The sequence below is a fragment of the Musa acuminata genome, chromosome BXJ1-10 (assembly GCF_036884655.1).
Source record: "Musa acuminata AAA Group cultivar baxijiao chromosome BXJ1-10, Cavendish_Baxijiao_AAA, whole genome shotgun sequence".
NCBI lineage: Eukaryota > Viridiplantae > Streptophyta > Magnoliopsida > Zingiberales > Musaceae > Musa > Musa acuminata.
Genome location: NC_088336.1, coordinates 33,186,883 through 33,214,722, shown reverse-complemented (window position 1 = coordinate 33,214,722; position 27,840 = coordinate 33,186,883). Strand labels below are relative to the sequence as shown.

The window sequence follows — 27,840 nt, the reverse complement described above, 5'->3', positions numbered from 1 at the left end:
AGACGACGCTCTCTCGCACGTGTTTGCTGTTCGAGAGTAAATAGCTTACCGTCGTAGATCTGCACTCCTGACGGTCCGATCCTCATCAGACGATTGTCAGACCAAAGAAATCAAATGTTTTTTGGGGGGATAAATAACCCCGAATGAAAACATTATTTTTGTTCATTCGGTCGCTGATATGATACAATGATTGATGTCCATATACGAAAACAAGGGGGCCGAAATATTAGAGACAGATTGAAATCGACGGATTGGGGCTCAGAGCCTGGTGGCGGGGGGTCGGCGAGGGAGGTCGGAGGCGAGGCGGGAGGCGATGGCGGAGTGGTACATGACGTCGTGGAACGCCTCCGTCTCCATGGTCCGCATCCGCAGCTCCCTCGCCTTCTCCTCCGTGAACGCCACGAACCTCCGCCCCGCCGGCCGCCTGCTCTTCCCCTCCGTCTCCGCCGCGGCCCGTTTCCCGGAAGCCTCCAGCGTCGCGGGGCCGTCGATGTAGTCGGGCTCCGACGACCACCCGAACAGCGGGACCCACCAGCTGTTGCCCCCTCCGCCGGCGGCCTTCGCGGGGGCCAACCGCCCCCCGCGGCCGTCGCCCGTGCTCGCCCGGATCACTGCCGGCCGGATCGAGGTGAGGACCAAACCAGAAGCCATTTCTCGCTCTCTCACGATCCCGCTTTCTTGCTTTGTTGAAGGTTTCCGGTGAAATGAGGAGGGAAGGAAGAGAGGTGTGCTTTAAAGGAAGGGGGAAAGGGATGGATAAGGCCAGGTGAGGAGGAAGAGAAAGAAGTTGCAGATTACACGTGGCACTGATCGAGCGGTTGGTGAACGGACCTTTTCGAACGACGTCCTTTTCTTTTCCTTGCCCTTTTCGCCTTTATTCTTCCTTCTTCGCGCTCTTTTCCACAACTAGAAAGACCATTATACCCACCGGCATGCCCACCGCATCGCTGGAACTGCCTTGCAAAGATACTTTTGCCAGAACCCTACCTGCCGCGTTACTGGACGTAACATTTGGCCCCACAATCTAGACACATGGATCCCACCGGTGTCTCCATTCACACGCCGGTGAATGACGCGCGTACCGTCGTGAGAAACACATTATTGCCCCAAGTCCTTTCGAGAGAAGAGCCTCGACCAATCTATTATTTACAATGGTGGATTGTGATCATGATAATATCAAGCCTCGCCACGTCATCGTGCATAGGATAAGAAAGTCAAGCAGGCCGTGTCAACAAGTCAATGCTCAAACCATCCCAAATTATTCAACGCATCGCAATTAGATCCATCAGGATCATGCGTAAATCTCAATACATTTATACGAGATGTAACTTTGGTCATCATGGAATAATCAGTAAGATCTTGAATCAATCTTTGGTGATGCCTGCCAATGTCAACGGCGGAAATTTGAAACCACAAGCAGGGGCAGTTTCGTCTTTCAAGAGTCGTATTTCCATCACATTTGTTCTTCTTCGTCTTCTCTACTACGTCGACGGACGGCGATATTTTTGGCCGTCTGTATACAAACACGTTTTCCAGGCTGCTGCCCGCCAAGCGTTTGTATCGGGGCGTTCTTCTACGCGACTCTGCGTCTGTGCTCTGTCTCTACGCTGGCCACTGTTTTGTACGCAAGTGGGCGTTCTTCCTCTCTACACCGACCTGTGATGTGCTCTCGCCCGGACCCCGAAGCTTCCTTCCATAGGCAGCATGCAGGAGCCGTAAGGCCGACGTCCGCCTGCATTAGACCGGTTCGGTCAAATCAAGGACGAGATCGGATTGTATCGAATCGAGTCCAAACCGGACACCCAGGTTTAATTTGGATCGAATCCTGAAACCCATTCCATAGAAACAACACTGTGATGATACAAGACGAGAGGTTAATTCCTCACTCGATCGAATCCCTCAATTAGCCTTTGTAATGCTATCGATGACGCGATCTACAAAGTTGAAATAGGCAATGCTCCACGGTCTCCTGATCGATATCACTGCAAATAATCCCAACAGACCGACCGCAAATCCCAAGCCGACGCTCAAGTAGAACCAGCCGTCTACGAGTGCACCCTCCTCAACCTCATCATCGTCATCATCATGAACGCCAGTTCGTACATCACACGGACTCAGCGGTCTTCCGCAAAGATACGGATTTCCCCAGTACGCCGATGCACCAAAAGTTCCAAGCTGCCCTCCCTGGGGTATACTGCCGGAGAAGTTGTTGTTGGACAAGTTGAGAGAGCTCAAGAAGCTCATGGATGCCAAACTAGAAGAAATGCTCCCGTAGAAGTGATTGTTCGACAAGTCCAGGGACAACAGATCATGGAGGTCGGCCATCCGCTCCAAGACCTTTCCTGTGAATTGGTTTCTTGAGAGGTTCAGAACCAGCAAACCTGAGAGTGTCATCAGCTCTTGGGGAACTTCGTCTGATAGATTATTATCTGACAGATCGATGCTCGTAACCAGTGTGAGAGTCTTTGTGAACATTATTGGTCTGTTGTTCATCACCATGGACAAGCTTTCTTCGTAATAACTTCCTCTATAGAATCCGTAGAACAAGTATAGAGAGGCCTTTGGTCGAGCCATGGCTCTGAGGCCTCCAATGCTGCGAGGAATTGATCCTTTCAGCTCATTTCCTGCAAGATCCAACACTTGCAAGGAGCTCAAGTTTGAGAACTGGTCTGGGATTCGTCCTGAGAGCTTGTTCCCTCTCAATCGAAGAATCCGTAGAGCCGGGAAGCTTTCTCCGATCCATGCTGGTATAGCACCTTGCAACCTATTATTCCCAAGGTCAAGAGTTTGGAGACTGGACATGGTCTTCATGGATGAAGGGATGACTCCATGTAACATGTTGTCGTTGAGGTGCACCGACTGAAGCTGCTGCAGGCTTCCCAAAGCTGCTGGAATGGTTCCAGTAAGAGAATTGTGCTCGAGGACAAGAGCCTTGAGGTTAGAGCAATTCGCCAAGCTTGTTGGGATGTCACCAGTAAGATTGTTCCCGGAAAGGTCGACGACCAGTAGGCCCTGAATCCGACCGATCGAAGCAGGAATCTCTCCTGACAGATTGTTCCCGGATAGAGACAAATAGATCAGTGAAGGTTGCAGCTGGGCAAAGTCGTGTAGGATTGGACCGAAGAATCGATTTTGGGAAAGGTCAAGTAGCTCGACGAAGTTAGATAGAACTGGTAAGGGGCCACTCAGCAGGTTCGATCTCATATCAACATCAGCATAAGCATCGATGTTTAGTGGACTCGGCAGGCGCCCTTCGATCTGATTGAAGGAGATGTTCAGCAGAGAGAGGTTGGAACTCAAGTCCCAGAACCAGTTGGGTATCCTACCAGAGATGCCAGAGTTGGAGAGATCCAAGTACATGAGTTCTCTCCGGTTTTTGAGCCAAGAGGGGAACTGGGGACCCAACTGACATGAACCCAAGACTAGTTTACGAAGCTGAAATGGAGGATTCCAACTAGAGCTCATGTTGATGACCAGAGAGTTGAATCCCATCGCCAGGAGCTTCAGATCTCTCAACTTTGAGAGATGCATGCGTGTTACAGTCCCCGTGAGGAGGTTTGAGGAGATATCCAAGTTAGCCAATTTGGTAAGCTGTCCTATGGAAGGTGGAAGACTTCCATTCAATCGATTCCCCGCAAGACTTAGATCTGTAAGAAGTGGGAGTTTCCCTAGAGAGGAAGGAATTGGACCTCGAATCAGGTTGGAACTAAGATCCAGGGATTCTAGATTTCGAAGTTGACCCAACCATTCAGGTAAAACGCCTGATAGCTGATTGACTGCTAAGTTCAAGTACCTTAATTTAGGCAGAGGGTATCGAGAGATGCAACCATCAGACTTCTCGAGATGCTCCGGCAATCCCAAGGTCAGATTGTTGCCGGCTAAGAACAACACTTGCAAGTTGCAGAGCTTGCCAATGGAGCTTGGGATGCCTCCTTCCATGTTATTGGAGAAGAGGTTGAGCTCCACGAGAGAGGAGATGTTCCCAACGGAATCGGGAAGTCTTCCATAGACCTGATTGGATGCCAAGTCAAGAACTTCGATCCGTCTCCAACTCCCAGCTAGCAGTTTGGAACAATCGACAGTAAGATTACCGTTCATGGATAGGTCCAAGTATCTCAAGCTTGGAATCTCAGAGAGCTCAATAGGAATCAAGCCATGCAATCTGGCACTACTGACGTCCAGGTGAACCAGACTGCTTAGATTCCTGAACCAGTTGGGAACCTTAGAATTGAAGGTGTTTAATGAAAGATCAACGAAAGAAAGTGATGCAAAGTCGACAGAAGGAAGAGAGTAGGCAATCCCTGAAAGACCACATGATCGCAAATCCAAGTGAGAGAGAAAAGAGAGTCCGCTGAGCACCTCAACCCATTCTGATCCTACCCGTGAAAGGTCAACGCCGGGCATTGCGAGGTGCCGAAGCGAAGTAAGAGCAGTTGCCCACTGCAAACTATGAGCAAACAATGGTTGGAAAGGTGAAGAAAGATCAAGGTGCTGCAGCTCCGATAGATTCCCCAAGCTTGATGGAACAGCACCTGCAAAGCCTGCGTTTGACAGGTTAAGGTATCTCAGTTTCTTCAAGGATCCCAAGAAGTCCGGTATCCGAAGGCCGTCGAAGTTGTTGTAGCTCAAATCCAAGCGACTCAAGAACTCGAGCCGGAGCAAGGAGGCATCCAATCTCCCACTCAAGTTCCAGACCTCATCTCTTGGAGGATCAACAACATCTGGGTATGGATTGTGGAGATCGATGCTAGTAACAGAGTCAGTAAGGTTGTCGCAGCTCAAGCCTCTCCACTGGCAGCAGTGACGACCTCGCCATGTCGAGAGAAGGTTGTCGGGGTCGATGAGACCTGATTTGAACTGGAGAAGGGCTCGAAGCTCTTCAGCTGAACACTCCCCGTCAGAAGCACATCTGCCGACCCAGAAATCTGCATGAAGCAAGCAAACCATGAGCAAGCAGTAGCCAAAAGAGCCACCTGAAACACGCATCGCACTAGCGGCAGCCATGAAAACTGGATGTTTCAAGTGATAAGCCTGATCAAAGCATTTAAAGGCTTCCTCCTCCTTGCATCCCAAGGCAAGCGTTTTGGCTTCCGTTGAGATCTATTTCTATGACGTCAAAGCAGGAGAGTTGCTTCCAGCTTGCATTATCATCTAAAAGGAATAGAGAACAAGTGTGAAGAGGATCAGCTTCAGATAGCCTTCTTTACTAGCAAGTAATTAAAGATATGTGAACTCTGATAAGCCACAATTTGTGAAGAACCTAAGAACAGGAAAGATTCATTTGCAGGTAACCTGCAACAGCAGCTTGCTTCATGCTTCCCAGAAAGGAACCTTAAGAGTGTTCTCAAAGGCTTTGAAACTTCTTCCGGTCTCTGTATTATGATTCTAAGCAATCTTTGACGATTCTTCGATTCATATATTGCTTGTACTCATGTAGTCCAGACTATATGGGATTAACCCCATAAGATTCCAGCATTTTACTCTCTTTTCTCTTCTCTTCAGTGTACCATTCGAATGGTGCTTCTGCAAAAACATTACTTATGGGACCTCGAGGTGACATAGATTTGGTTTGTGTCCCATCCAACAGACGTGAAAAGGAATGTCTCTTCAGGATACCATTAAAATTGATTGTGGATTGAACGAATCTGTTACATCACAGATGTTATATCATAGAACACCAATTTAATGGTGTGTTATATAAATACAGACCATACGCATCGATTGGTGTTTACCAATCTAACTAAGGATGATATATCAATTTATAATTATTAATTTTTTAAAATTTTGGATTGATATTGATGCGTATATCATTTAATGTACTCATATAGCATTGATCTCAAGCCAAACCAATACGTATCGAATTATACTGATGTATCGACACACGACACATTGATATATATCGACGCACAATATACCGAATAGCTTCGACTATGATTCTGTTCGAATCGTAATCGATACTAATCAATGTATCGAGATAAACAAGAAGAGATTGCGAAGTCATAGGTGGAGGAAGAGGAAGATGCAAAGAAAGAAGAAGGATTTGTACTATATATTTTATACTAGTGTGTATAAAATATTAAGTAATAATGTATCGACATACAGTATATTAGTATATTGATTGATACGTATTGATGTCAAACATTGATACTGATACTTACAAGACAAGCCAATGGAAGAGGGCATCAAGAGAAGTAGGCAATCACTAATGGATGATCATAACCAACAAAAAGAAAGGCACCAATCAACAAGACGCATTAGCTACTTAACGAGGAAACTGATAAGAAAACCCAAAGGATTGCATTAATAACGAAATCAATAGGAAAAAGCAGTGCTACTGACCCTCCTACTAGTCTGACATTTTTTTGGGTGCATGTCTTCTCTCAACTCTAGTGACCAAATCCTTCGCTTACACAGAAGATGATGCACCACCTTCTCTCAACTCTGAATCGGACACACTACTACCTCGCGAACAAAGATCGTGTATCATTCAGAGTGCTGACACCTTGGGAACCACAACCGGGAAGTCATTAATCTCATCCATCCATGGGTTCTTCTCCTTGGCAGGATTGATAGTCTTGAGAGCCTTCCACACAGCACTGTTGCATTTGAACCCCGACCCGAATGCTATTTGCCAGATCCTGTCCTTCTTCTTTATCCTTCCCTTCCCCTCCGAGTACGCCAATTCATACCACAGAGAGCTGCTCGAGGTGTTCCCGAACCTGTAGAGTGTCATCCTCGATGGCTCCATGTGCCACTCCGAGAGCTGCAGGTTCTTCTCTATCTCGTCCAACACCGCCCTTCCTCCCGCATGGATGCAGAAGTGCTCGAATGCCAACTTGAAATCCGGAATGTAAGGCCTGACCTTCATCTTGAACAACTTCTTGGCCACCAACGTCGCGAAGAAGATGAGTTGCTCGGACATGGGCAGGACTAGCGGGCCGAGAGTGGTGATGTTGGTCTTCAGGGCATCACCTGCGACTGCCATGAGATCTTTCGAGAGGGAGACGCCGATCTTGCCAATCTCGTCCTCTTCTTGGGTGACACAACTGAAGCACTTGTCGTCGGCTCCCTTGTGGGTTCGAACACTATGCACCAGTTGGTACTTTGATCGCCTGCGGTCGGATCTCTTGTTGGAGAGGAGGATTGCGGCGCCCCCCATGCGGAACAAGCAGTTGGAGACGAGCATGGATCGGTTGTTGCCGAAGTACCAGTTCAAGGTGATGTTCTCCATGCTGATGACCAATGCATATGAGTTGGGATAGACTTGGAGGAGATCCTTGGCGAGATTAATGGAGAGAAGGCCTGCGCTGCACCCCATTCCGCCGAGATTGTAGCTGACGATGTTTCCACGAAGCTTGTAGTGATTGACAACCATGGCGGAAAGAGAAGGCGTGGGATTGAACAGGCTGCAGTTCACGATGAGTATGCCGATGTCCTTGGGCTTCACATTCGTCTTCGCCAAAAGCTCATCGATGGCTCCAAACATGACGGTTCTGGCTTCCTTCCGGGCCTCGGCCATGCAGGGGTTGGGAGGGATGTTGATGACAGCCTCAGGGAGGTAGGTGGATTCGCCAAGACCAGACCTCTCGAGGATCTTACGCTGGAACGCGAGGTTCTCTTCCGTGAACGAGCCTGTAAGCGTGGACCTGTTCATGAAGACTTGCCTCGTGCATTTCCGGGCTTCTTCGGGCTTATAGCATGCGAAGTTGACCAGATAAACCGGGCGGGGGCGCCTGAGGAAGTAGACGGTGAAGAGGAAGACGAGAAGCGCGGAGCACAAGATCACGGAGATGAGATTGAAGCGTAGATGGTCCCAGAGGTCGTGGAGGTCCTTGACGGACAAGGTGGAGAGCTGGGCGACGACGACGGCGATGAGGGGCGAGAAGAACAGGAACATCCCATGGCTGATCAGGTAGTGATAACCGAGCTTGACATACTTAAGCTTCACGGATTGCTTGAAATCAGGGAGACGGGAGGACGATGATTGGAGCAAAGGGGCATTGGGTCTTTGTTCGGCCTCGGCCATGATCGAGATCGAAATAAGAGTAAACTGCCGCTTGGAGGTAGAAAGGCGGGATCTTTCGGCCTGAGATCAACAGGGGAAACAGGAATGAGGGATTCGATCAAGAAATTGATGATTGAAATCGAAAAGCGGAGACCTGCACAATGCAGAAGAGAAACAAGATTAGAACATTCATATATCACAAGAAGAAGAACAAAAGCGACGATTCCTTTCTCTTCGTCTCCTCTCCAACACGAAGTTGATGAAGGTAAAACATTAAGCATAGAATGGTATTCCAAACCTCGTGTTTCTTTCTTTTGTTCTTCTGGCAAACCGAATCATCCACTATCAGGAAAAAGAAACGATTTTGAACAAAACAATCAACACCACCAAGAACACCTGAGTGAAAGATCGGATCTTGACCAAAAAAAATTGCTCGTCTTGCAGAATAATTAGGGGAAAGAATGGATCTTGAACAAGGATAAAATGGGGGCACCAAGGAAACATGCGCGGAAAGGTGATATTTTGCCCATAAAATCGAAAAGAACACAGCTCGAGACACAGAATCCACAATAGCGTCGCAGCAAATCATGTGACAATAGATCTGGACTCGGCGACGAAGCATCCAGGAAATCAAAGTCACGTTTCTTGGAAAGGCCAAGAACAAGCGAACGACCCCAATGCAGCCAGCACCCAAGCATCAAACAGAGATCAAACACCAAGTGAATCAAGAAGCGATTTCGCAAACAAAGAGATCTTCGAAGGAGGGACCTGGAATGCGGGCTCCGCTGGCGAATGGGGAGAGAAGAAGCCGATCCCGTCTCCGACCCAAGCGCTCGCTTGGTTTTTCGGGAAGAGGGAGGAAGGGGACGCGGGCGATGGGACGAGGAGCGGAAAAGGTCAGGAAGAGGGGGGCCATATAAAGACTTCTCCTTGACGAGCGTCGACGGGATGAATTGAATGGCGAGGGGAGCGTCAACGTGTGTGTTGAGGAACGACGCTTCGGGTCCAGCAGTCCCCATGCTCAAAGCACGTGGCATCTGTGTGGTCGGCGACTTCCCTTGTTCGAAACCCCCTAAATTAATTTCTTGTAATCATAATATAATTAAATGAATAAATCTTTTCAACATAATTTATTATTAGTCTATATTTAGTTGCATGCAGCTCAAACTAGCATAAATCAAAACATCATTTAGTCTATGATAATTCTCCATAAATCAAAATAAGAATAATAATAAGTCAACGTCATGGGTTTCATCATTTGAATGAAATGACAACGACCGGAAATTTAACGAACTAAGTCAACGTCATCTCATTTTAGGTCTAATCATTTGAATGCAATGACAATGACTGCAAATTTAAGATGGCATTAAAGCGCGTTCTCTCTCTCTCTCTCTCTCTCTCTCTCTCTCTCTCTCTAATCTCCGTTTGATTCCATGCTTTCCATGGCGTGGCGCGTGTAGTGTTCGATCAAATGTGTCATATTGGCACGAGATGAACCCCCTTCTTCCATTGCCTCGTTAGCCTTCTCCCCGAGCTCCTTCGCCCTCAGCCTCCTCTCCCTGCCTTCCTCGCCCTCATCCATCAGACTCCTCACGGCCCTCTCGACGTCATCCCTGGACACGGCCGAGTGGCCGGCCTCCGTTCCCCAGTACGTCGGTTCCTTGACCCCAAGCGACACCCCGATCCTGAGGACGTCGACGACCATCCTCTCGTTGAGGAACTGGTCGGCGAAGTGCGGCCACGTAATCATCGGCACGCCCGCCGTGATGCTCTCCAGCGTCGAGTTCCAGCCGCAGTGCGTCATGAACCCCCCGACCGATGGGTGCGATAAGATCATCACCTGCGGTGACCACCCTCTGATCACCAGAGCCCTCGAGCCGATCCTCTCCTCGAATCCTGCCGCCATCCACTCCTCCACCTTCTCACTCGTCTCGCTCTTCTTGATCACCAGAACGAACGGGTGGTTCGATGCCTCCAGTCCCAGGCTGATCTCCATCAGCTGGGATGAGTTCATCTTCGTGAGGCTGCCGAAACTGACGTAAACCACCGACATCGGCTTCTTCGAGTCAAGCCAGCTCAGGCATTGTTCGGTGTCAATGGAGGCTCTGTTCCCCCTGGCAGCCATGGCGGCGACAGATTTGTTGCGGAGAGAGAATGGTCCTACGGTCCACACCTTCTTCTGCATGGCCTTTTGGTAGCTCTCGATATAGATCGGCTCCAGATCGCGGAAGCTGTTCACCACTATGCCGTCTGCTGCGAACTCGGCCTCGCGAACCTCTTCCGCCATCTTTTCCCAGCCAGGCATGTCGAAGAACCCCGGCGCTTGGGCCTTGGTCACCTCGATCCTCTCTGCCAAGCCCGGCACCACGAATGACTCGTGCTCGTCGGGCATATCGTCGTAAACCTTGTAGTACCAGATGTTGTGGATGCAAAGCAGGGTGAAGCAGCAGATGCTGAAGAAGGTGAGGCGCGGAACTTGGAGATTACGGGCGACCTCCAGCGTCCATGGGTGGCAGAGGTCAGATATGATGCAGCTCGGATAGGGCGACTGCTCTCGGAGATACTGCTCCAGTGGCCGCCGAAGGAGACTGGTCGCTCTGAAGAAGGCTGACATGGGCTCCATGCTTGTCGCAGCGTCGATGTTCTCGAGCCCCTCAGGCAAGCCAACCTCCGCAAAGGGGAACGGAAGCTCGACGAATCGGATCGGAAGGCCGGCCTCCCGAGCTTGGTCGATGGTGGTTATGATCCGCGACGCATTGAAGGGCGTGGTGATGAGGCTGACCGTGACTCCACGATCGGCGAGCAGCAGGCCGAGGTCGACCATTGGGATCATGTGGCCTTGCGCCATCAGCGGAACCAGTACAAAGTGCGGCTTCCCATCACCAAAGCCATTAAAATCGAGTTGGCCTGTCATCTTCCAACGATGAAGAACTGTGTCAGGTCAGGTCTGTGTACGAGATGATCATCCATCGGTGGCCTCTATATCGAGGGAGCAGCCGGTTCATCTGCCTAGTTATCATCGGGCCACACCGGAAGAAGACGAGACCGAAGACAAACACGGCATTCATCTTGTTGGCGACCTCTTCGAGGCATGTGATATCATTCATGCGGTAACGCCGCCGTCAAAATCATCATCTGTTCTTGGGAATTGGGTGAGCGTGGCTTCCTCTACCTTTCACCTTCAGTTGATTCAGTTCATCATTCTTCTAGAATTTAACATGCTGGATCGAACATCTCCCAATAAATTCACGTCATAGTTGCTTACATCTTTCCATTTCCATCTTTATCTTACTTAAGACAAGCTGTCAACTGTAGTGTTACACTCACTAGTGAAGATTAATATACATCGAATTCAATCTTAATTTAACCTAAAAATAAATTTATTAAAAAAAATTTCTATTTATAATCCTTTTTTTACTATTTAAAATAATATCTTAAGAATTTTTAATTTCTCTAATTTCCTTCCTGACGAGTGACAAACGAGGTCAGAGCGTGAGCGACGATAAGAACGCCTCTTCTTCTACTCCTTCACTCATATTGTGAGAGCCAAACCAAGAACACTTAGGTTCCATCATTGCATCAAATCATCTCTAAAATTAGATAACTTTTTACTCTCCCACCAAATTTATTTTTATTTTTTTTCAATTACTTCGGTTCTACTCGGATTTTCAAGAACTTTTTAGGTTATTATTTTCCTTCAAATAATAAAAGAATCAGTGCTAGGCAAATACCATCATTTGTTATATTTTTTACTTTTATGCTCTTCGAGAGTTCATTTCTATCATTAATCGATCAAGCGATGAAGCGACAACAAGCGATGTTAAAGGATTATGGGAAACAAAAGAGTAAGATTGACGATCGATGAGATGTAAATAGTAAAATTATATTTTTATGATATTTCTAGAAAATTATTAATAGTAAGCTTCTTATTAAATAATGGGCCGAATTCAATACATCTTTTCAATTATCTATGAGACCGTTTATTAGTCCTATTTTTAATCTCGATTTCTCTCACATATGAATATCTTCTACGCTCGTTTATGATTTTTATCTTTAGCTTCAATCGACATCTAAGTTTCTTTTTTAATCTCGATTTCTTACCTTTTCAAAATCAAACCGACTAAAATCAATATATATTATTTTGGACACCAATTCAATCTAATAATTAAAGTTTATTAAATTACGGTGGTATATATCATACAAAAATTTCAATTCTTATTAATGTAAAAAAATAAATTTTCTCTCAATCTCGGGCAGATAAGGAATCCATTAGGAAAAGTTCTGCTTAATCCAAAGGGAGTTATGGTTCCCAAATGGATGGACGTGTTCTTGGTAGGTTGCAGCGTTGCGGAAGCAGCTCCCAACTGCGACCTCCATTTGCTTTTGCTTCTGTAGACTAAGCCCGATCGTCTCATAATGGAAAACGAATGCCGACAACCACAAATCTCCAAAGAGAAGCCATCCAAATTGGATTCTCATTACTCTATTATTATCCGGATGAAGGTGTTTCTAAAGAATAACATAACATGCAATCCATGAGACAATGTAGTATGGCATACTAAGTCATATCTAGCGAAGTCATGTTTTCCAATGATTGAAGATTTTTCTTGTTTTTATTCTTTATCATGCTTCTGTTCTATTCAACAAAAGAAGATAAATAAGGACAAGAGGAACCTTTATTACTCAAAAAAATATATACTTTCGACAATTCCTCCATCTGATATAGGGAATTCACAGTCATCTTAATTTCTCTTATATATATATATATATATATATATATATATATATATATATATATATATATATATATATATATATAATATAGAAGAAAAATTTTGTTGATAAATTAATTATAATATTCTCTTTCTCTAATATTACTGACCATCTTTACCTTTTCTCTTTTGAAAGGGTCATTAGATGGCACCTCATCTATAACAATTATATAATCTTTCAAGATTAATTATCTTAAATCGTTTGGTCTATAACAATAGCAAAGGCATAAATTTTAATTATTTAAGATGAATCTTTTGTCGCCATTAAGATATGTAAAAAATTATAAGTTTAGTTAAGTTAAGAGTACTTAGATCTTTAGTTACGTTATCTCAAGTCCTCTAATTTAAAATATAATTCTTAAAGGCATATCAAAAACACATAGGTGTTTTTTAATTAAATATAGATATAACTACTAATTTTTTAATTAAATATAGATATTAAAGGCATATCAAAAACACATAGGTGTTAAAGTATATTCGTGTTGAAGTATTTAGAGCTAACCTTGGCCTAACGTTCGAACTTATCACTAATCTTGATGTCAAAATTCAATCATCACATCAAAATGTTCTTAAAAAAAACGTCAGGAGTGTGTAATTCTTAATCTAGGATAAGGAGATTTGAAAGTTTGAGGATACTATTAACCATCAAAGAGAGAGAGAGATAATGCACCTGAAATCTTTTATAATGGTTTCCTATAATGACTCGGAGAAAGGGAGTGTTTAATCCCTACGGTAGCAGTATAGGATCATCAAGCATTACCTGTAGAGGGTTAATCAAAGTATTGGAGTTACGAGTGGAGTCACATGTCTTATTAATTTAACAGACCATTTGGTGGACATGTGGAGCTAATGAGATGTGGAAGTTGGTGCGATGATAGGGCTTTTTGGAGTTCACATATTTTAAAAAGATAAAATTGTGCGGGTATGTCCATCGTCCAAAGTGAACAATTTCTTACGAGCCTATGAGCCGCACCAATAGAGGGCTTGATGCCTGCACCTCGACTTGCTCACGTGCTCCGAAAGGATAAATCTGTGCACCCTTCTTACCATCTACACGTACAATATATTTTTATAAAGGAGAATCAATTTTGTAATTTTTCATTAAATACTAATATTTTCTATCGATCGTTTTATTTAAAGCGGTAGCTTGTTGTTGTTGTTGTTGTTGAGATTAAATCTATTCTTCACTAGCATATTCAATCGTCATCCAATTATTAAGAAGGAAAAACACCACTGAAAACTAAAAATTATTATTAGTTGCACTCACTTCCAATTTCTCAATCTCACTTAATTTGATGAAATTTGATGTTTGGAGAACTCGTCAAACACGTGATTTGCAAGCTACCGAAACTTATGGTGGTGTCTATATCTAATAAGGCTCTTGTCGTCCTTAGCTTTTGCTCATCGAAGTAACTCTCCTTCTCATAATGGTTGACCCATTCTCGGAAGAACACCAAATTTGACATGTTCCAATCTCATCTTGTCATCATGCTAATCCCAGTGGATGATGACAATGCCTGTCCGTAGACTAATCTCCTTGATATATATGTATGTATATGTGACATGCAATTATATAAGCTACGTGACATGGTCAACATTTCATGAGTGTCTAATATATTCTTCAGTTCACAGCATCATCACATCGAAAAGAAAGAAACAGATCTTGTCGGATCCTGCCGACGATCGTCTCGTCTGAAACCCTTATCGTTCCACGAGAAGACACTTCCCGTTCGTGTTATCGTTGTAACCCTAATTTATTGGCCATGGTGTTGCTCGGTCCTCGCACGAAATTAAAGCACGTCATTTATCATTCGTTCCTGAAAAAAGAACAAAATTTAAATTGGCTACAGACAATTAATAGTATCTTTCTAAAACAATAAAATGAAAGTTTAATAAAATAAAATAAAAACACTAAAATATAATGTGATAAATCATCATTTTATTGAAGAAAATATCGGGCAAACTAGAACAACATGAAAGATGAAAATAAAAAATTATACGATGTGTTGAGAGAAGAAGTCGTTACTGTCCTCGTTAGCCCGATGTAGTCTAGATTTATATGCACAGGGTTATCCGAGATATCTTTAAGGTAAAAACGTTGAGCTCTAAATGTGTCACTTACACAAAAAAGCGAGATCGAGAGAAATTTCCTTACATATTATTTCTTATGCTCAAGTTAGTAACCCGATGTGTATAAGTACAAATACGAATGATAGAAAAAGCTAAGTCCTCTTATATTATGTTGAAAATAAATTTTTATATACGATCGTAAAAAGATAAAATATTTCTTAGAATCGTCTGATTCTTGCTCATATGGATAGACGGATAGAGACTGATTCTTCTTTCATTCGAGACATAACGTAAGTATCGGATGATGATTTACCGAAGGTGTACTCTCTGTCGTGAAAAAAATAATTTATTAGTTAGACTACTATCTCATACTTTGCCGGTGGTTTCAACCGTTTGCACCTTCTTTTTTGGTGGTTGTTTGAACATTTCACTGGCAAATAGAAGAAGAGGCCTCCATGGATGAAGTCATCCACAGTCGGAAAGAAACATTCTAAGAGTTGAGAGTGAGACTATATAGAAAGATCGAGTTCGAGCCGTGTGTTATCCTTCGTTTCTTCTCTGTTTTCTTTGAAGCGGAACCATTCCTTTGCATGCAAAGATGACGAACCAAACAGCCGTGAACGGTGGAAATGGTGCGAAGCCACACTTCGTCCTGGTGCCGTTCCTGGAACAGGGACACATCATCCCCATGGTCGACATGGCGCATGTGCTCGCGGGCCGCGGCGCCCATGTCAGCTTCCTCACCACCCGGCTCAACGCTCTGCGGATCAAGCTCATCATCGAACGCGCCGAGGAGTCCCGGCTGCCCATCGAGTTCGTGGCGCTCTGCTTTCCGTGCGCGGAAGTCGGCCTGCCCGAAGGGACGGAGAACGCCGACGCCCTGCCGTCGCACGACCACCTCGATACCTTCTTGCGCGCTTGCGCTATGCTCCGGGAGCCGCTGACGTCGCACCTACGCCGGCACCATCTGCCTCCGAGCTGCGTCATCTCCGACGCCTTCTACACGTGGACAGGGGACATGGCGCGGGAGCTGGGCGTCCCGCGGCTGGTCTTTAATGGCTATGGGTGCTTCACCCTCCTCGCTCGCTACATCTTGCATCGGGAGAACGTCTACGAGGAGGGAATTGATGAGTCGCAGATGCTGGACTTGCCCGGATTTCCCCATCGGCTCCAGATCAGGAAGGCCCAAGCGCCGGGGAACTTCATGGGGCCGAGGCTGCAGAGGTTCCGCTGCGAGGTGATGGAGGAGGAGTCGAGGGCCGACGGCGTCGTGGTCAACACCTTCGACGACATAGAGGCTCCGTACGTGGAATCCTATCAGAAGGCCATGGGAAAGAGAGTCTGGACCATCGGCCCCCTGTGGCGCCTCTGCGACGGCGACGCCACCCACATGGCTGCAAGAGGAAACAAGGCCGCCATCGATGGGAACGAGTGCATACGCTGGCTTGACTCGATGAAGCCGAGCTCTGTGATCTATGTGAGCTTTGGCAGTCTCGTTAGCTCCACGCTGCAGCAAATCATCGAGATAGGAATGGGCCTGGAGACTTGGGGCAGGCCCTTCATATGGGTGATCAGACCCGGGAAGCAGGCGGCGGAGGTGGAGCGGTGGCTGTCGGAGGAGTTCGAGGAGATGGTGAGGTCAAGGGGACTGGTGATCAGGGGGTGGGCGCCGCAGATGGTGATCTTGTCGCACCCTTCCGTCGGCGGGTTCGTCACCCACTGCGGGTGGAACTCGATACTGGAAGGCATGTCCGCCGGCCTGCCCATGGTAACATGGCCTAACTTCGGAGACCAGTTCCTCAACCAGAAACTGGTGGTCCAAGTGCTAAGAGTCGGGGTGGCTGTGGGAGTAGAGAACAGTGACGTGCTGGTGAAAAGGGAGGAGGTAGAGAAGGCTGTGTCGGAGCTGATGGGAGGAGGGGAGGAGGGGGAAGCGAGGAGGAAGAGATCGAGGGAGTTGAAGGACAGCGCCAAGCGGGCGGCGGAACGAGGCGGTTCTTCTCACGACAACATCGGCATGTTGATTCAGCAAATCCAGAGAAGCAGTATTGATGGGTGTGCGATGTGATGTGGCTCATAAGATGTATTAAAGATGATGATTGTATTTTAATATTTAAATAGTGATATATATATATATATATATATATATATATATATATATATTCAAATCTTAGATGTATTAAAGATAATGATTGGATTCTAAATTTAAATATTATTTTAAATCTTGAATATTAATTTTAATAAAAAAAAAAAAAATCTTGATGCATTCATACAGAATAACTATCAACTTCCACAGACCCCTGACAGCCCCTTTGATATTGTTAATCAAATTACAGAGCTGAGATGTATGCAGCTTTAGTTTGAGAAAAAAATAAATTTTTTTAAGGAAAGGTCAACGATGCAAATTCAAAAAACTGTTCAGACAGCATTCACCACCTCTCAAAAAAAAAAAAAGAAAAAAAAAAAGAAAGAAATTCTGTTTGAGCAAAATTTGATAAGCTGTGAGCAGTAGAGTTGAGATTTCTGACTGATATGTATCCACTGTGTAACTGAGCTATTGGAAGTGTGTAATTCATATTGGAGATGCAACACTGACAAATGCAAACCTGTTGCTCTACTTGGATTTGAGGTGATTCCTGAAGTATATCCTCTCCTTGAGCTGGCTCTGAAAGAAGGTTACTTTGTTTAGATATAAGTAGCTAAAGGACATAACATGGTAAAGACAGTTGTTAATATCAGAGAAGGAATTAATGTGACCAAGAACCTCATGTAGCAGTTTCTGAGTTAGGAGGTATTTATCCTGCAACAAAAACCACTCCAACGCCAAGTCATACTCCATTGTGTTTGGTTGAGAACCATGTGATGTAGATACAGCACATTTCTGGAGATTTAGACTACATAAATACAGAGTAGAATTGAAGAAGCAATAAATAGAAACAAGGAAAAGGCATCATATTCACCATTTCCTCCCGCTGAACTTGAAATCTTCCTCTGTATGTTGGCAAATGACCAACCAAAGTAGATGCTTTTGCTGGAATCTTCAGCATTCCAATACTGCTAACAAGGGGTCTGCAACAAAACAAAGAACACTCGGATTACTTCAAGGATTTTTTTTTTCATCTTTTTAATGAGATATCTTAAGGGATCTCTGCTCATTATCAGTTTGGCAAGACCAAGGACTATCGTACCATCCGAAACAGTATGAAACGGTGGTACTTACCAGTCCGCCAGCTGGATGGTACATGGACCAGCTTGTTTCGGACCGATACAGGCGATGTATAGGTCGATACGGACAAAACTCATTGTATCGATCAATATTGAACGATACAAATCGGGTCAAATTTGACTTGTACCACCAACCCAAATCGGGTCAAATTTGAACCCAACAATTAAATTGGCTGTTAGGACCCCTTTTGGGCTTTAAATCGCCCCTCTCTCGCTCCCCTCTTTTTCACTCATTCAATCTCTCATTTTCACTCTTTCTTCTACTCTCATTTGTGATTAAAGTTCCTGATCGATATTAGTAGTAATCAAGCTATTGATTTGGATATAATAGAAGGATTGGAAAACCTAATTAGAGTTAATTAGTGTTATTTTGATTGGTTTGGGCACAATTAGGGGTCATCAGGTATAATTTAGGCCCAACTAGGGGTTATTAGAAAGGTAAATTTATTTGCTCATCCTTGTGACCAAAAATTTCTATTCATACTCTCTTCTTATTTAAATACAATAAAAATATAATTAAATTAGTAAAAAAAATCCTAAAAGAGGTATTTTTTTATTTTGACCATTTTCAGGCTTTTTTTTTTCCTGAAAATGATATGTACTAGCATACCGACATATGGTATGCCGGTACTGACCAAGACTTACTTGACGGCACAAGACGGCAGTCCTTGGGTTAGACATGCTGTGATAAAGAGATGGAAATATCTAAATTGGAAGTCCAAATACAGAAAATCCATAAGCTGAAAGAGGCTAGAGGCATGCTTAAATGAATGCAAATGTGCTTCATATTTCCTACCAATAAGAATGCTTTAAAAAAAGACAAATGACCTTAAGTTTAACTAACAGTCCAGAAAATATAACAGCCAAAGATGAGCATAAATTGAAAAAACAATGGAGCAAGAATGTGCCCCTACAATAAAGATAGCACATAGTTACCCCAAGTCCCCAACAAAGAAATTTTGTTTCAAAAGACAAATAAGCAACCATAACCCACTAGTGTTACAATATTTAATGAAGCAAAAAACAATTGTTATTGTCTCGAGAGATAACCAATGCTTTGATCTCAGTTTCAGGACCAACTGGTCAAGCATTTCTTCTATATTAGTTTTATATTTTGCATCTGTCAATAGAAAACAGGTGCAACATAGACAGCAGTATTTTCCACCATAAAAACAATATGTAGACATATTCTGAAGATGTAGACACTAAATATTCTGAAGATGGATTAAGCAACTCTGCTTCCCAACTGTTTATTATTATAGCCTGTGTACAACACATACAAGTAATGCATACATGCAATCAAATACTTGTCCTCAAAATGTAGGATAGTAATTATTATGCAATTAAAAAATTATATACCTTAAACATTAGTCTGGTGGTAGTGTACCAAACCCTCTTACCAAAGGTTATGGGTTTGAAATCTCAATTGACACATTTTGCTCGAAACCTCAATTGCACATTTTTTAATATGTCAGCTAACTTAGCTAGTAAAGACTTTTACAGTATACCAAAGGATTCTGGGCTCGAATCCCGCCTTCGCCACTTAACCTTTGCACAAAAAAATAAGAAAATTTTGGTACCTTTCTTGGGATAGCATTAGACATCCACCATTGATAGCTTTAACTGCTTGCTCTGCTCTATCTTTTGCTTTAAAAATCACATAAGCTTGACCTAAGATGCAAGGATAGTTCATAAGATCATGCAAAAATACAAATGATATTTCCAACAAGCAAAAACAAGATAATTTGACAAGAGTTACAACATGTTATACCATAGTTGTGGATTTGAAATGTAGCTTGTTGTATGACCTTAACACGACATTGTTGCTGAAAAACTTTATACATGATATCCTAATAAAAAAACAAAAGCAATCACAAAGAATGATTATCAATACCACAACAACAGTAAACCATAATGATGTAAAATGAGTAACCGAGTAATTCTTTTTTGATAACATATAAATAAAAAGAGAGGAAGAGAAAGACAATAACAGAAAGATAATATAAAAAATGACAACTAATAATAGACTTTCTCTTATGTAAGATCACTCCCAGGATGAAAGCCTCGTAATTCCACACGTCTTGCACATGAATGATATATCATTAAAAATATAACTGTAGTCTCACACCACTCACACAAAATGTGAGAGCTAATAATCTCCACTATAATATTTTATTCCTTTTAAAGCCCAAATAAAAGAAAAAACACAAATTAGTAAAAATATAATTACATCAAATCAAATAAAGAATTCCTTTTTTTCCCTTCTTTGAAGAAGATAACATTACATAATTCACTTGAAAATACTCTTCCTCTTTTGACAATAAACTCCCATCATTATAGTTATCAATTTTTATAATATCTTCCATTAGAATTGGTAATCTTCAATCACAATCATGAATTAATTCTTCTAAATTTTCGCATTTACTTCTTTTTTTCAAATTCTTGAGGAATCAAAAAAATATATATTAAAATTATTCCAGATACCATGTGACGACCTATGTCATATGTGAAGTCGCCCCTAAATAAATCAAATTTATTCAAATAAGTAACAAATCAAATTGATCCCGCATAACATAACATCTTGATAACATCTTGATGGGGTTGGTTACTTAAATTGTGGAAGGCAAGATCTCTTGCTAAATCAAGAGCATAAAAAAATTTAAAATCTTTATACATGAAATCTGATGAATTTTTATGCTAGTTGTTAGTACATTGACACAACCCTCCACTTTCTTTTATCAAGGCTTGAGGCCCATATAGACAGTGTCAATGGTCACCCTCAATATTCAAAGAAGAATTACAAATCCAATAAGAAGCACCTGGCAAGAAAATTGACACGACGGGAAATATTCACCAATAAAAGAATAGAACTTTTGAAATAACTGATGTAGATTAAATCATATGATACATTGTAATATAAAATGTTACTAAATTTTATAAAAATACAGAAACCATCATGTATGCTTGACAGAGTTGAGGTGAACAAAATACTGTTCAGCGGTATCTTGTGAGGGCTAATTCCCCTATCATGCATGCTTGAGCATAAAACAATGTATAGAATGAAATCATGGAGCATAATTATATCAGTTGATCCATAGACATGCTATTATTGAGACTCCATTAATGTAAATTTTCTAAAAGTAGACCAAACTTAAGGGAGCAAAAAGGTATCCACTAATTGGTAACTAATATACTACAATAGACATGCTATTATTGAGACTTCATTAATGTCAGTCTTTTCAAAAGTGGACCAAACTAATTGGTGACTAATATAACACAAGTTCAAAGATATTATTGATACTTTAGAAAAAGGGTAAAAACAAAGAAAACTGAAAATGATGATCTCTTTCAACAAGAACGAATGCAAACATTATCAACAATCCTCGTTGAATTAACATAATATCCCACTATTCATGTAATATGTTAATAAACCAGACTTCGACAATCATAGGAAGAAAACATTCATAACTAGCCTTGGCATACTTTTAACAACAAAAGTTGTTATTGGATAAATAACTAAATATTTCACAAAATCCATTAAGGGTTAACTACCATGCAGACACTGAAATTCCATTTTTTTTCTTCATGTTTGAAGCAAACAAAGAAATACAAATGATTGCACACAAAAAGAGCATCACTGAGTGTAGTCATAGTGAATACTAAATTCACAAACAAAGCAAGGCACCTCTATTTCTTGCGAAGTGATGGATGGGTCCAAATTTCCAAGCAGCACAAGTCTTCCTCCCTGATTAGCAGCTTCCAGTTGTGCTTCCCATGACTGAATATTGCATTCACAAGAAAAAATTAATCATCTAAGCAAAAAGTGATCTTTCTATGAATCCTGAATAGTATGTTACCCCTTAAATTGTCTATGTATTTCTAGTACAAATCAAATTAGATACTGCAGCAAAAGCATTACAAACAAAAATATCAAGCTGCAATAAACAAAATTCTTCGTTTCTGTATTGAAATATTAAGAATTATTAAACTATTGAATTTAATAGTTTTACAACTATCAGGGCATATAGGACAAGATTTCAAAACTAGAAATAAATAGCCATCTTAATTAGCTAAAACAACATGATCTTAGAAGTGTTTCCCTTGGGTGTTCAGAGATCTAGGATACAACAAATGCAGATTATCAAAAAGAAAAAAATGATTAGCAGTTAAAATCTGGTATTGAAAAAGCAGTGATTATAATATATTAACATGCAGAAGCCTTAAAATTTTGCATGGTCTGCCTCATAAGGCCATGACAATGTTGTTTGTGCTGTGAGCCAGAAAAGCCATCAGCTTTATTTATGCATATTAACTTAGGTCCAAGTTTACCAATTATGACCTTTACATGTCATAGCAACAGTTTGACTCATATAATGAAATCTAAAGGGTACATGCAACTAGGAAGTAAGAAAAAATTCTATATTGCCAGACTAAAACAACAATCATATTCACAGCTATGTAGTTCTCAGAGATTTTAAAAGATAGCTTTCTCAAAAAATTCTAGGACATGGTACATTTAACCTTAAATGTGACAGGTTCATGGAACTCCATGATATAGAAACAATCTCTGGTAGCAGTTTTCTATCAATACATAGAGATTATGCTGGATTTTCTGACCCATATCCAATTCAAGCAGTTGCAAAAAGTAAATTAATGACAAGGTAAATTGAAGATTCAAAATAAAGCCACAATGTGTAAATTACTTGACAAGGAGATAGATAGCTAAAAGCAGTGATTAAATCAGTAATAACAGAAACCAATATTATTTTATGAAATGCATAAGTTAAAATATGTATCTGATTTACCAAGAAATTGAAAAAAAAAATTAAATAAATGCTAGTTATGGAAGCCTGGTTGAATTTGAAATTATGTATAGCTATTTTGTCTAAAGGTTCATATGATATAAACAAGAAAAAGAGTTTTTACTAAAGAGTTACTTACATGTCGAAACCATTTGCTTCTGTCCTGCAAACATGACAAAATAAGAACATTGAATAAACTAAATGTTCATGATAAGGAGCCAGACAAAAAAGATCTTGAAGAGTAACCTGACAAAAAATCCACACAATTCATTACTTATATATATTTGAACTTGTAAATACCAAACAAGTCTAAACTTACCAGAAACTGGCTTCTGCTAGCATCTGATGTGTGGTCAATCACTGTATCCTTCCTGACTGGATTCGGATCTTTTTTTAACTGGAGTTCATCATACTTGGCCCACTTACCAAGCTCTAACTTTTTAAGAGCAACATCACTTTCTTCACCACATTCAATTCTCAATTCCTTTAAACCAGTAACCATTTTGTTTGTCAGTAAATTAATTGATGGGTCTGTTGATTTATCAGTCAGTCTTAGCTTCTTCTGAGGTCGATCTTCTGCCACACTTGTAGAAGTTTTACTTTTAGTAAGAAAAGCTTTCTGGTCCTTCTTTTGATTTAAAAGATACTTTACTGGCAACAAAAGGGCACATGGTGATTACAAAAACAGAAATTCTAGTAACTAAAGAACACATACAAAGTAACACTTGCCATTGACTCCAGATATTTTATCAGGCATTACATCAGATATTGTGAAGTTAATAACATCAAAAGTGCGGAAGAAAATGAATTCAGCATTTTCCAATTCTTGAGTAGAAGGTTGTTGATTCCTTTGGTCTTTTGATGTGCAGATTACACGGCATTTGCCAGCTATTGCTTCCTGCTTCAAGGACAACTGTTTGAACAATGGTGTTGTATCTAATAAAGAAAAACCCAAAAATAGGAAATAGAAACAAATCTTTCTCTATAAGATATTAATACAGTTGCAGAGTGGCAGAGAACAAATAATAAAATAGTATTGTAAGAGGGAAATAAACAATATTCTTAAGGGACGTAATAAGTACCATAGATAAGGCTTGCCTGGATTCAACCCAAGTTCAATAGTCATTTCAAAGGCAAACCATTATGTGCAGATCACTGATTAAAAATTGTTGCTATTTTGGTATTATGAAACACTTGCTCCCAGATAACATGACTCCATCAGTCCTAGGAACAATGGTATACTTGTCCCATGAATTTTACTTCCTCAAAACTCAAATGTACAATAGTTTCTTACGAGACTCAATTCCAGCAGGCACATTGTGCCAGTCCTGTTAATGCATGATCTAAGCAAAAAAAATTGTAATAGAAAACAGAAAAAGATGAACATGTTTCATTCAGAAAGATACCAGCAAACCATAATAATGATGCTACTCCAGAACATGAATGTTTCTCTTTGTCATTTGTATTCCACATAAGTTGAATGGGACAACAATTCCCAAAGAGCTTTTACTGTATAAACTAGTCTCAAATAACTACATTGTTATTTTGTTAATGCATAAGTGAATACAGATATGAATGAGTGAGCATGTATTCACAAGCATACAGAGACAAGAGGTTGCACACACATATATACAGAAAGCAAGGAGAAAGAGCTGGGTTACCTTCATACTAATATGGTTTAACCAGAATGCATGACAAAAGTGTAAATTATACTGCTACTTATCTAATTTTAGGACTGCATAATATTATCAATGGACAGCAAGCTGAAATCCTCATGCACTTATCCTGTACATTTAGATCAGTGATGTGAGTTCATAGTTTCACCTCAGGCAAGAATACTATCATGCAGCACATACTATTCAAACAACCTGAAACATTTGGCAGTAGTGGTACCAGAACAGTTTTTTGTTTCCTTTTTTGTCTGATATGTCATTGGATACTTAAACAATCCAAGCCCAACCAAACCGATCAAAATGAGTTGTACATGACCAATCTGAACCATCAAACGTGAAGAGGCTTGGTCTAAGGTTACTTTGCCACTTCTGTTATTTCTCTTCATGCAACTTTTTTAAGTTGTGGCCTTGTTGCTCATGCCAAATAACAACCACTAGCTGATGGACCACACCACACCAATCCGAGGAGAGGAGCATCCGTCTATGCTATTCCAAGTGTATTCTATTTTTAACTCAAGAAAATACATGTAACACCCTGTTTAGTCCTATATCAGAAGTGAGGTTGTTTAGTCTCACATCAGAAGTTAGCACGCAAGCAAGGATTTAGAATGACTTATAAGAGCCTCATGGGAGGACTATTATTAACTTAGGCCTTAGCATTTCAGATTGATAGTTCAGATTTAACAAAGTAAAATGATTAGTTATCCCTAATGGGTTGTGACAATTAGTATTAGAGCCGACCTAACACTGAGACATTATAAGAGGCTCGAGTAGAAAAAGATTACTCGTTGATGGGCCAGAAGACACATCAAGTGGAGCCACCACTAGCATAAGCCTCACATGCATGATTGTGGGCTATGCGAGTCCTTAATGAGGACATCAAGTCTTTCATAAGGATATGACACCCCATATTTAATCTCATATCGGAAGTGGACAAGGATTTATAATGACTTACAAGATTTGATGAGTGTACTATTGTCAATTCAGGCTTAAGCATTTTAGGCTAGTGGGTCAGTTATTCAGACTCAATAAAGTTAATTATCATGGCAGGCCAGATTGTGATAACACCCTTCTTTTGGGGTTTTCCTATTTTTCTTACTTCATTAACCATTAAAATGATCATGAGCACAGCATTGCCATGGTATGCAGCCATGACAGTATCTATCATCACCATGGTTATGAGCATACCATGTCAATCTGTGCCAGACATTTATGCATATATGCATACATGGGTCCAAATATATTCAGATGCATAACGTATAAGCATATATCTATTGTTCCACATATTTATTTAGTGGCATAAAGCACACATTTTATTGTCATACTGGCAAGAAGAACTCTAACATGAATAGAGATTTCAACATAAAATTGGAGATAAACTGGAAATAAAAACTTACCAGTGGGTTAACATTAAAAAGTCCAAGACCGTTGCCAGATGCCAGGAATATCTCTCTCTCCAAGGGTACCTGATCTCCCAAATAATTCACAATTTCATTAGGGCGGAAGAACCACAAAATCTTAACTTTCCTGCCATGACTTTGTTGCTCCCATATTTCCAAAATTTTTCCAATAAAAGGTATGTCCTGATACGTCTCATATAGGTAGACAGAATCATATAGAAAATACTCCTCATCATAGTAAGTGAAGGACTTGTAAAACTGGACATATTTGTCCTCAAGAAATTCACCCTTTTCACCCCAGTGAAATGGAAAATCGGGATTATCAGGATTCTCTAAATGAGACATAGATGTTTGGTATCATAAGGATTTATCAAATTACGTCTCAGATCTTAATGTCTTGAAGACCTACATAAGAGGCAATCACCATGAAGACCTACATAAGAGGCAATCACCAACAATAATCAGCAAGAATGAGCAGTGGCAAAATGTGAGAGGCTACTATCAAAAGCTGCAGCAGATCAGTTTTATATAAAATTTCTACAAAAAAATTTCCAATTGGACGACAAAGGACAAGAAAATGGAGCACAAAGCCGATCCCAAAAAGTCATCAAATTGTAGAAAGAAGAATTACACTAGCATGTCACTTACTTAAGAAGGACATACGTACATTTGCAATAGAAAACAACAATTTTAAACTCATCTGGCCAATGATAACAAAGAAGTGTAGTAATCAATTATCTGCAATTTTTAAAAATAACATGGAGCTAATCGATAGTAGCTATTACAGTATGAAATTTAATCTCGATGTATCTCAAAATTCTAAGATTTTGTAATGCCTGGATGGTGGATTTCTTGAACATTTACCAAAATTTGCCAGTTATAAAGGGCATACCAACATGATTAGAAGATGATACTCCATAAGTGACGATTATGAGAGACATTATCCCAGGGAAAAGACGCCACCAACCTACATCACCGATAACAAAAAAGATTATCGTGGACATATTTTCCATATAAATTTACCTCACAGTCAAACCCTATAAATCACAAACATTTATATGGGGCAGAAGAGCCATTAATCCTGTGAAGATGAACCCGTCCAGTTCCAAATTATAAGTAAATGAAATATCATGAAAAGAAAACGAACGGAGGTATCCTTTTTCGATTCAAAAGAAAGTGCAAAATTTTACTAAAAAGAAGCCCATATTTTCAACAATATTTTAAGGGAAATGAATGAAGCTACAAGCCCACACCAAAGTAGATGAAACTAACCAAAACTTTGACTTAAAAGAATAGGACAAAGGAACGAACCCATTTCAAGAAAACAAATTCCAAGAGCCAGCCAAAACCCTCGCCCATCTTCGAGCGCCAAGAATGGCGCGACCTGCACGGAGAAGGGTTTGATATCTTCCCAGGAACAAGATCGAGACGAAACCTCGACGAAATCAAGAATGGCTGGGGGCGAAGGGAGAGAGGACGAGGGAGATGGAAAGCGAAGAGTTTCCTATCGTAAGAACGGAGCGATAGCGGCGGAGCTCACGTGGGCCCATGAGAGGCGTCACAGGTGACCTTGAATCGCGAGGACAGGTTTGGGGACCGGGAGGAAGAAGCAGCGGCAGAAGAAGAAAAGAAGAGGTAGTGCCACGAACAGCTGGTTTCCCAGGCGAATAGAAGCGCGTCGTACGTTCACCGCGGAGAAGCGGGAGTTTGAAGAGCCAGAGGGTGGGGCCCACGAGCGACGCGTCCCCAAATTTTGTCTGTATGGTGTCTCTCATACAAATGGCTCATCCCAAAGACGAGAAAAGTTGCCTTGAACTTGACACTCGGCGTGGATCGTAAACCACGATAGGACACTGTGAAGTTGCCCGCTGTCGGCATGTCTGGCCTTCTTTT

At 41.6% G+C, this 27,840-nt stretch overlaps 6 protein-coding genes across 9 annotated transcripts; 1 reads left to right on the top strand and 5 right to left on the bottom strand.

Moving 5' to 3' along the window:
- Nucleotides 1-99: 99 nt before the first annotated feature.
- LOC103969460 (uncharacterized) lies at nt 100-728 on the bottom strand. Its single transcript, XM_009382988.3, has one exon. The coding sequence runs from the start codon at nt 649-651 to the stop codon at nt 259-261; it is 393 nt and encodes a 130-aa protein (XP_009381263.1). The 5' UTR covers nt 652-728; the 3' UTR covers nt 100-258.
- A 1,171-nt stretch (nt 729-1,899) lies between these two features.
- Nucleotides 1,900-4,986, bottom strand: LOC103969459 (receptor-like protein EIX1). The gene has a single exon (XM_009382987.3). The coding sequence runs from the start codon at nt 4,984-4,986 to the stop codon at nt 1,900-1,902; it is 3,087 nt and encodes a 1,028-aa protein (XP_009381262.2).
- Nucleotides 4,987-6,275: 1,289 nt separating this feature from the next.
- On the bottom strand, nt 6,276-8,940 carry LOC103969458 (3-ketoacyl-CoA synthase 11-like). Of its 3 annotated transcripts, none has more exons than XM_065084916.1 (2): nt 8,774-8,940; nt 6,276-8,159 (listed from the first exon to the last, which is right to left on the bottom strand). In XM_065084916.1, the coding sequence occupies exon 2, from the start codon at nt 8,024-8,026 to the stop codon at nt 6,488-6,490; it is 1,539 nt and encodes a 512-aa protein (XP_064940988.1). In that variant the 5' UTR covers nt 8,027-8,159; nt 8,774-8,940; the 3' UTR covers nt 6,276-6,487. The 3 variants fall into 3 exon arrangements, with proteins under 3 accessions (XP_064940988.1, XP_064940989.1, XP_064940990.1); XM_065084917.1 differs by having other exon boundaries at nt 6,276-8,086; nt 8,774-8,931; XM_065084918.1 differs by lacking the exon at nt 8,774-8,940 and adding an exon at nt 8,304-8,766.
- A 479-nt stretch (nt 8,941-9,419) lies between these two features.
- Nucleotides 9,420-10,919, bottom strand: LOC135594844 (UDP-glycosyltransferase 73C6-like). Its single transcript, XM_065085349.1, has one exon. The coding sequence runs from the start codon at nt 10,917-10,919 to the stop codon at nt 9,420-9,422; it is 1,500 nt and encodes a 499-aa protein (XP_064941421.1).
- A 4,491-nt stretch (nt 10,920-15,410) lies between these two features.
- Nucleotides 15,411-17,057, top strand: LOC135594599 (UDP-glycosyltransferase 73C4-like). The gene has a single exon (XM_065084912.1). The coding sequence runs from the start codon at nt 15,446-15,448 to the stop codon at nt 16,913-16,915; it is 1,470 nt and encodes a 489-aa protein (XP_064940984.1). The 5' UTR covers nt 15,411-15,445; the 3' UTR covers nt 16,916-17,057.
- A 64-nt stretch (nt 17,058-17,121) lies between these two features.
- LOC135581033 (protein ANTI-SILENCING 1-like) lies at nt 17,122-27,782 on the bottom strand. 2 transcript variants are annotated; one of them, XM_065084913.1, is made up of 12 exons: nt 27,259-27,782; nt 26,840-26,914; nt 25,945-26,380; nt 23,604-23,772; nt 23,194-23,525; nt 23,014-23,037; nt 21,758-21,850; nt 19,844-19,922; nt 19,653-19,743; nt 17,808-17,916; nt 17,612-17,728; nt 17,123-17,512 (listed from the first exon to the last, which is right to left on the bottom strand). In XM_065084913.1, the coding sequence occupies exons 3-12, from the start codon at nt 26,290-26,292 to the stop codon at nt 17,462-17,464; spliced, it is 1,413 nt and encodes a 470-aa protein (XP_064940985.1). In that variant the 5' UTR covers nt 26,293-26,380; nt 26,840-26,914; nt 27,259-27,782; the 3' UTR covers nt 17,123-17,461. The 2 variants fall into 2 exon arrangements, with proteins under 2 accessions (XP_064940986.1, XP_064940985.1); XM_065084914.1 differs by lacking the exon at nt 26,840-26,914 and having other exon boundaries at nt 17,122-17,512.
- Between the last annotated feature and the right edge of the window lie 58 nt (nt 27,783-27,840).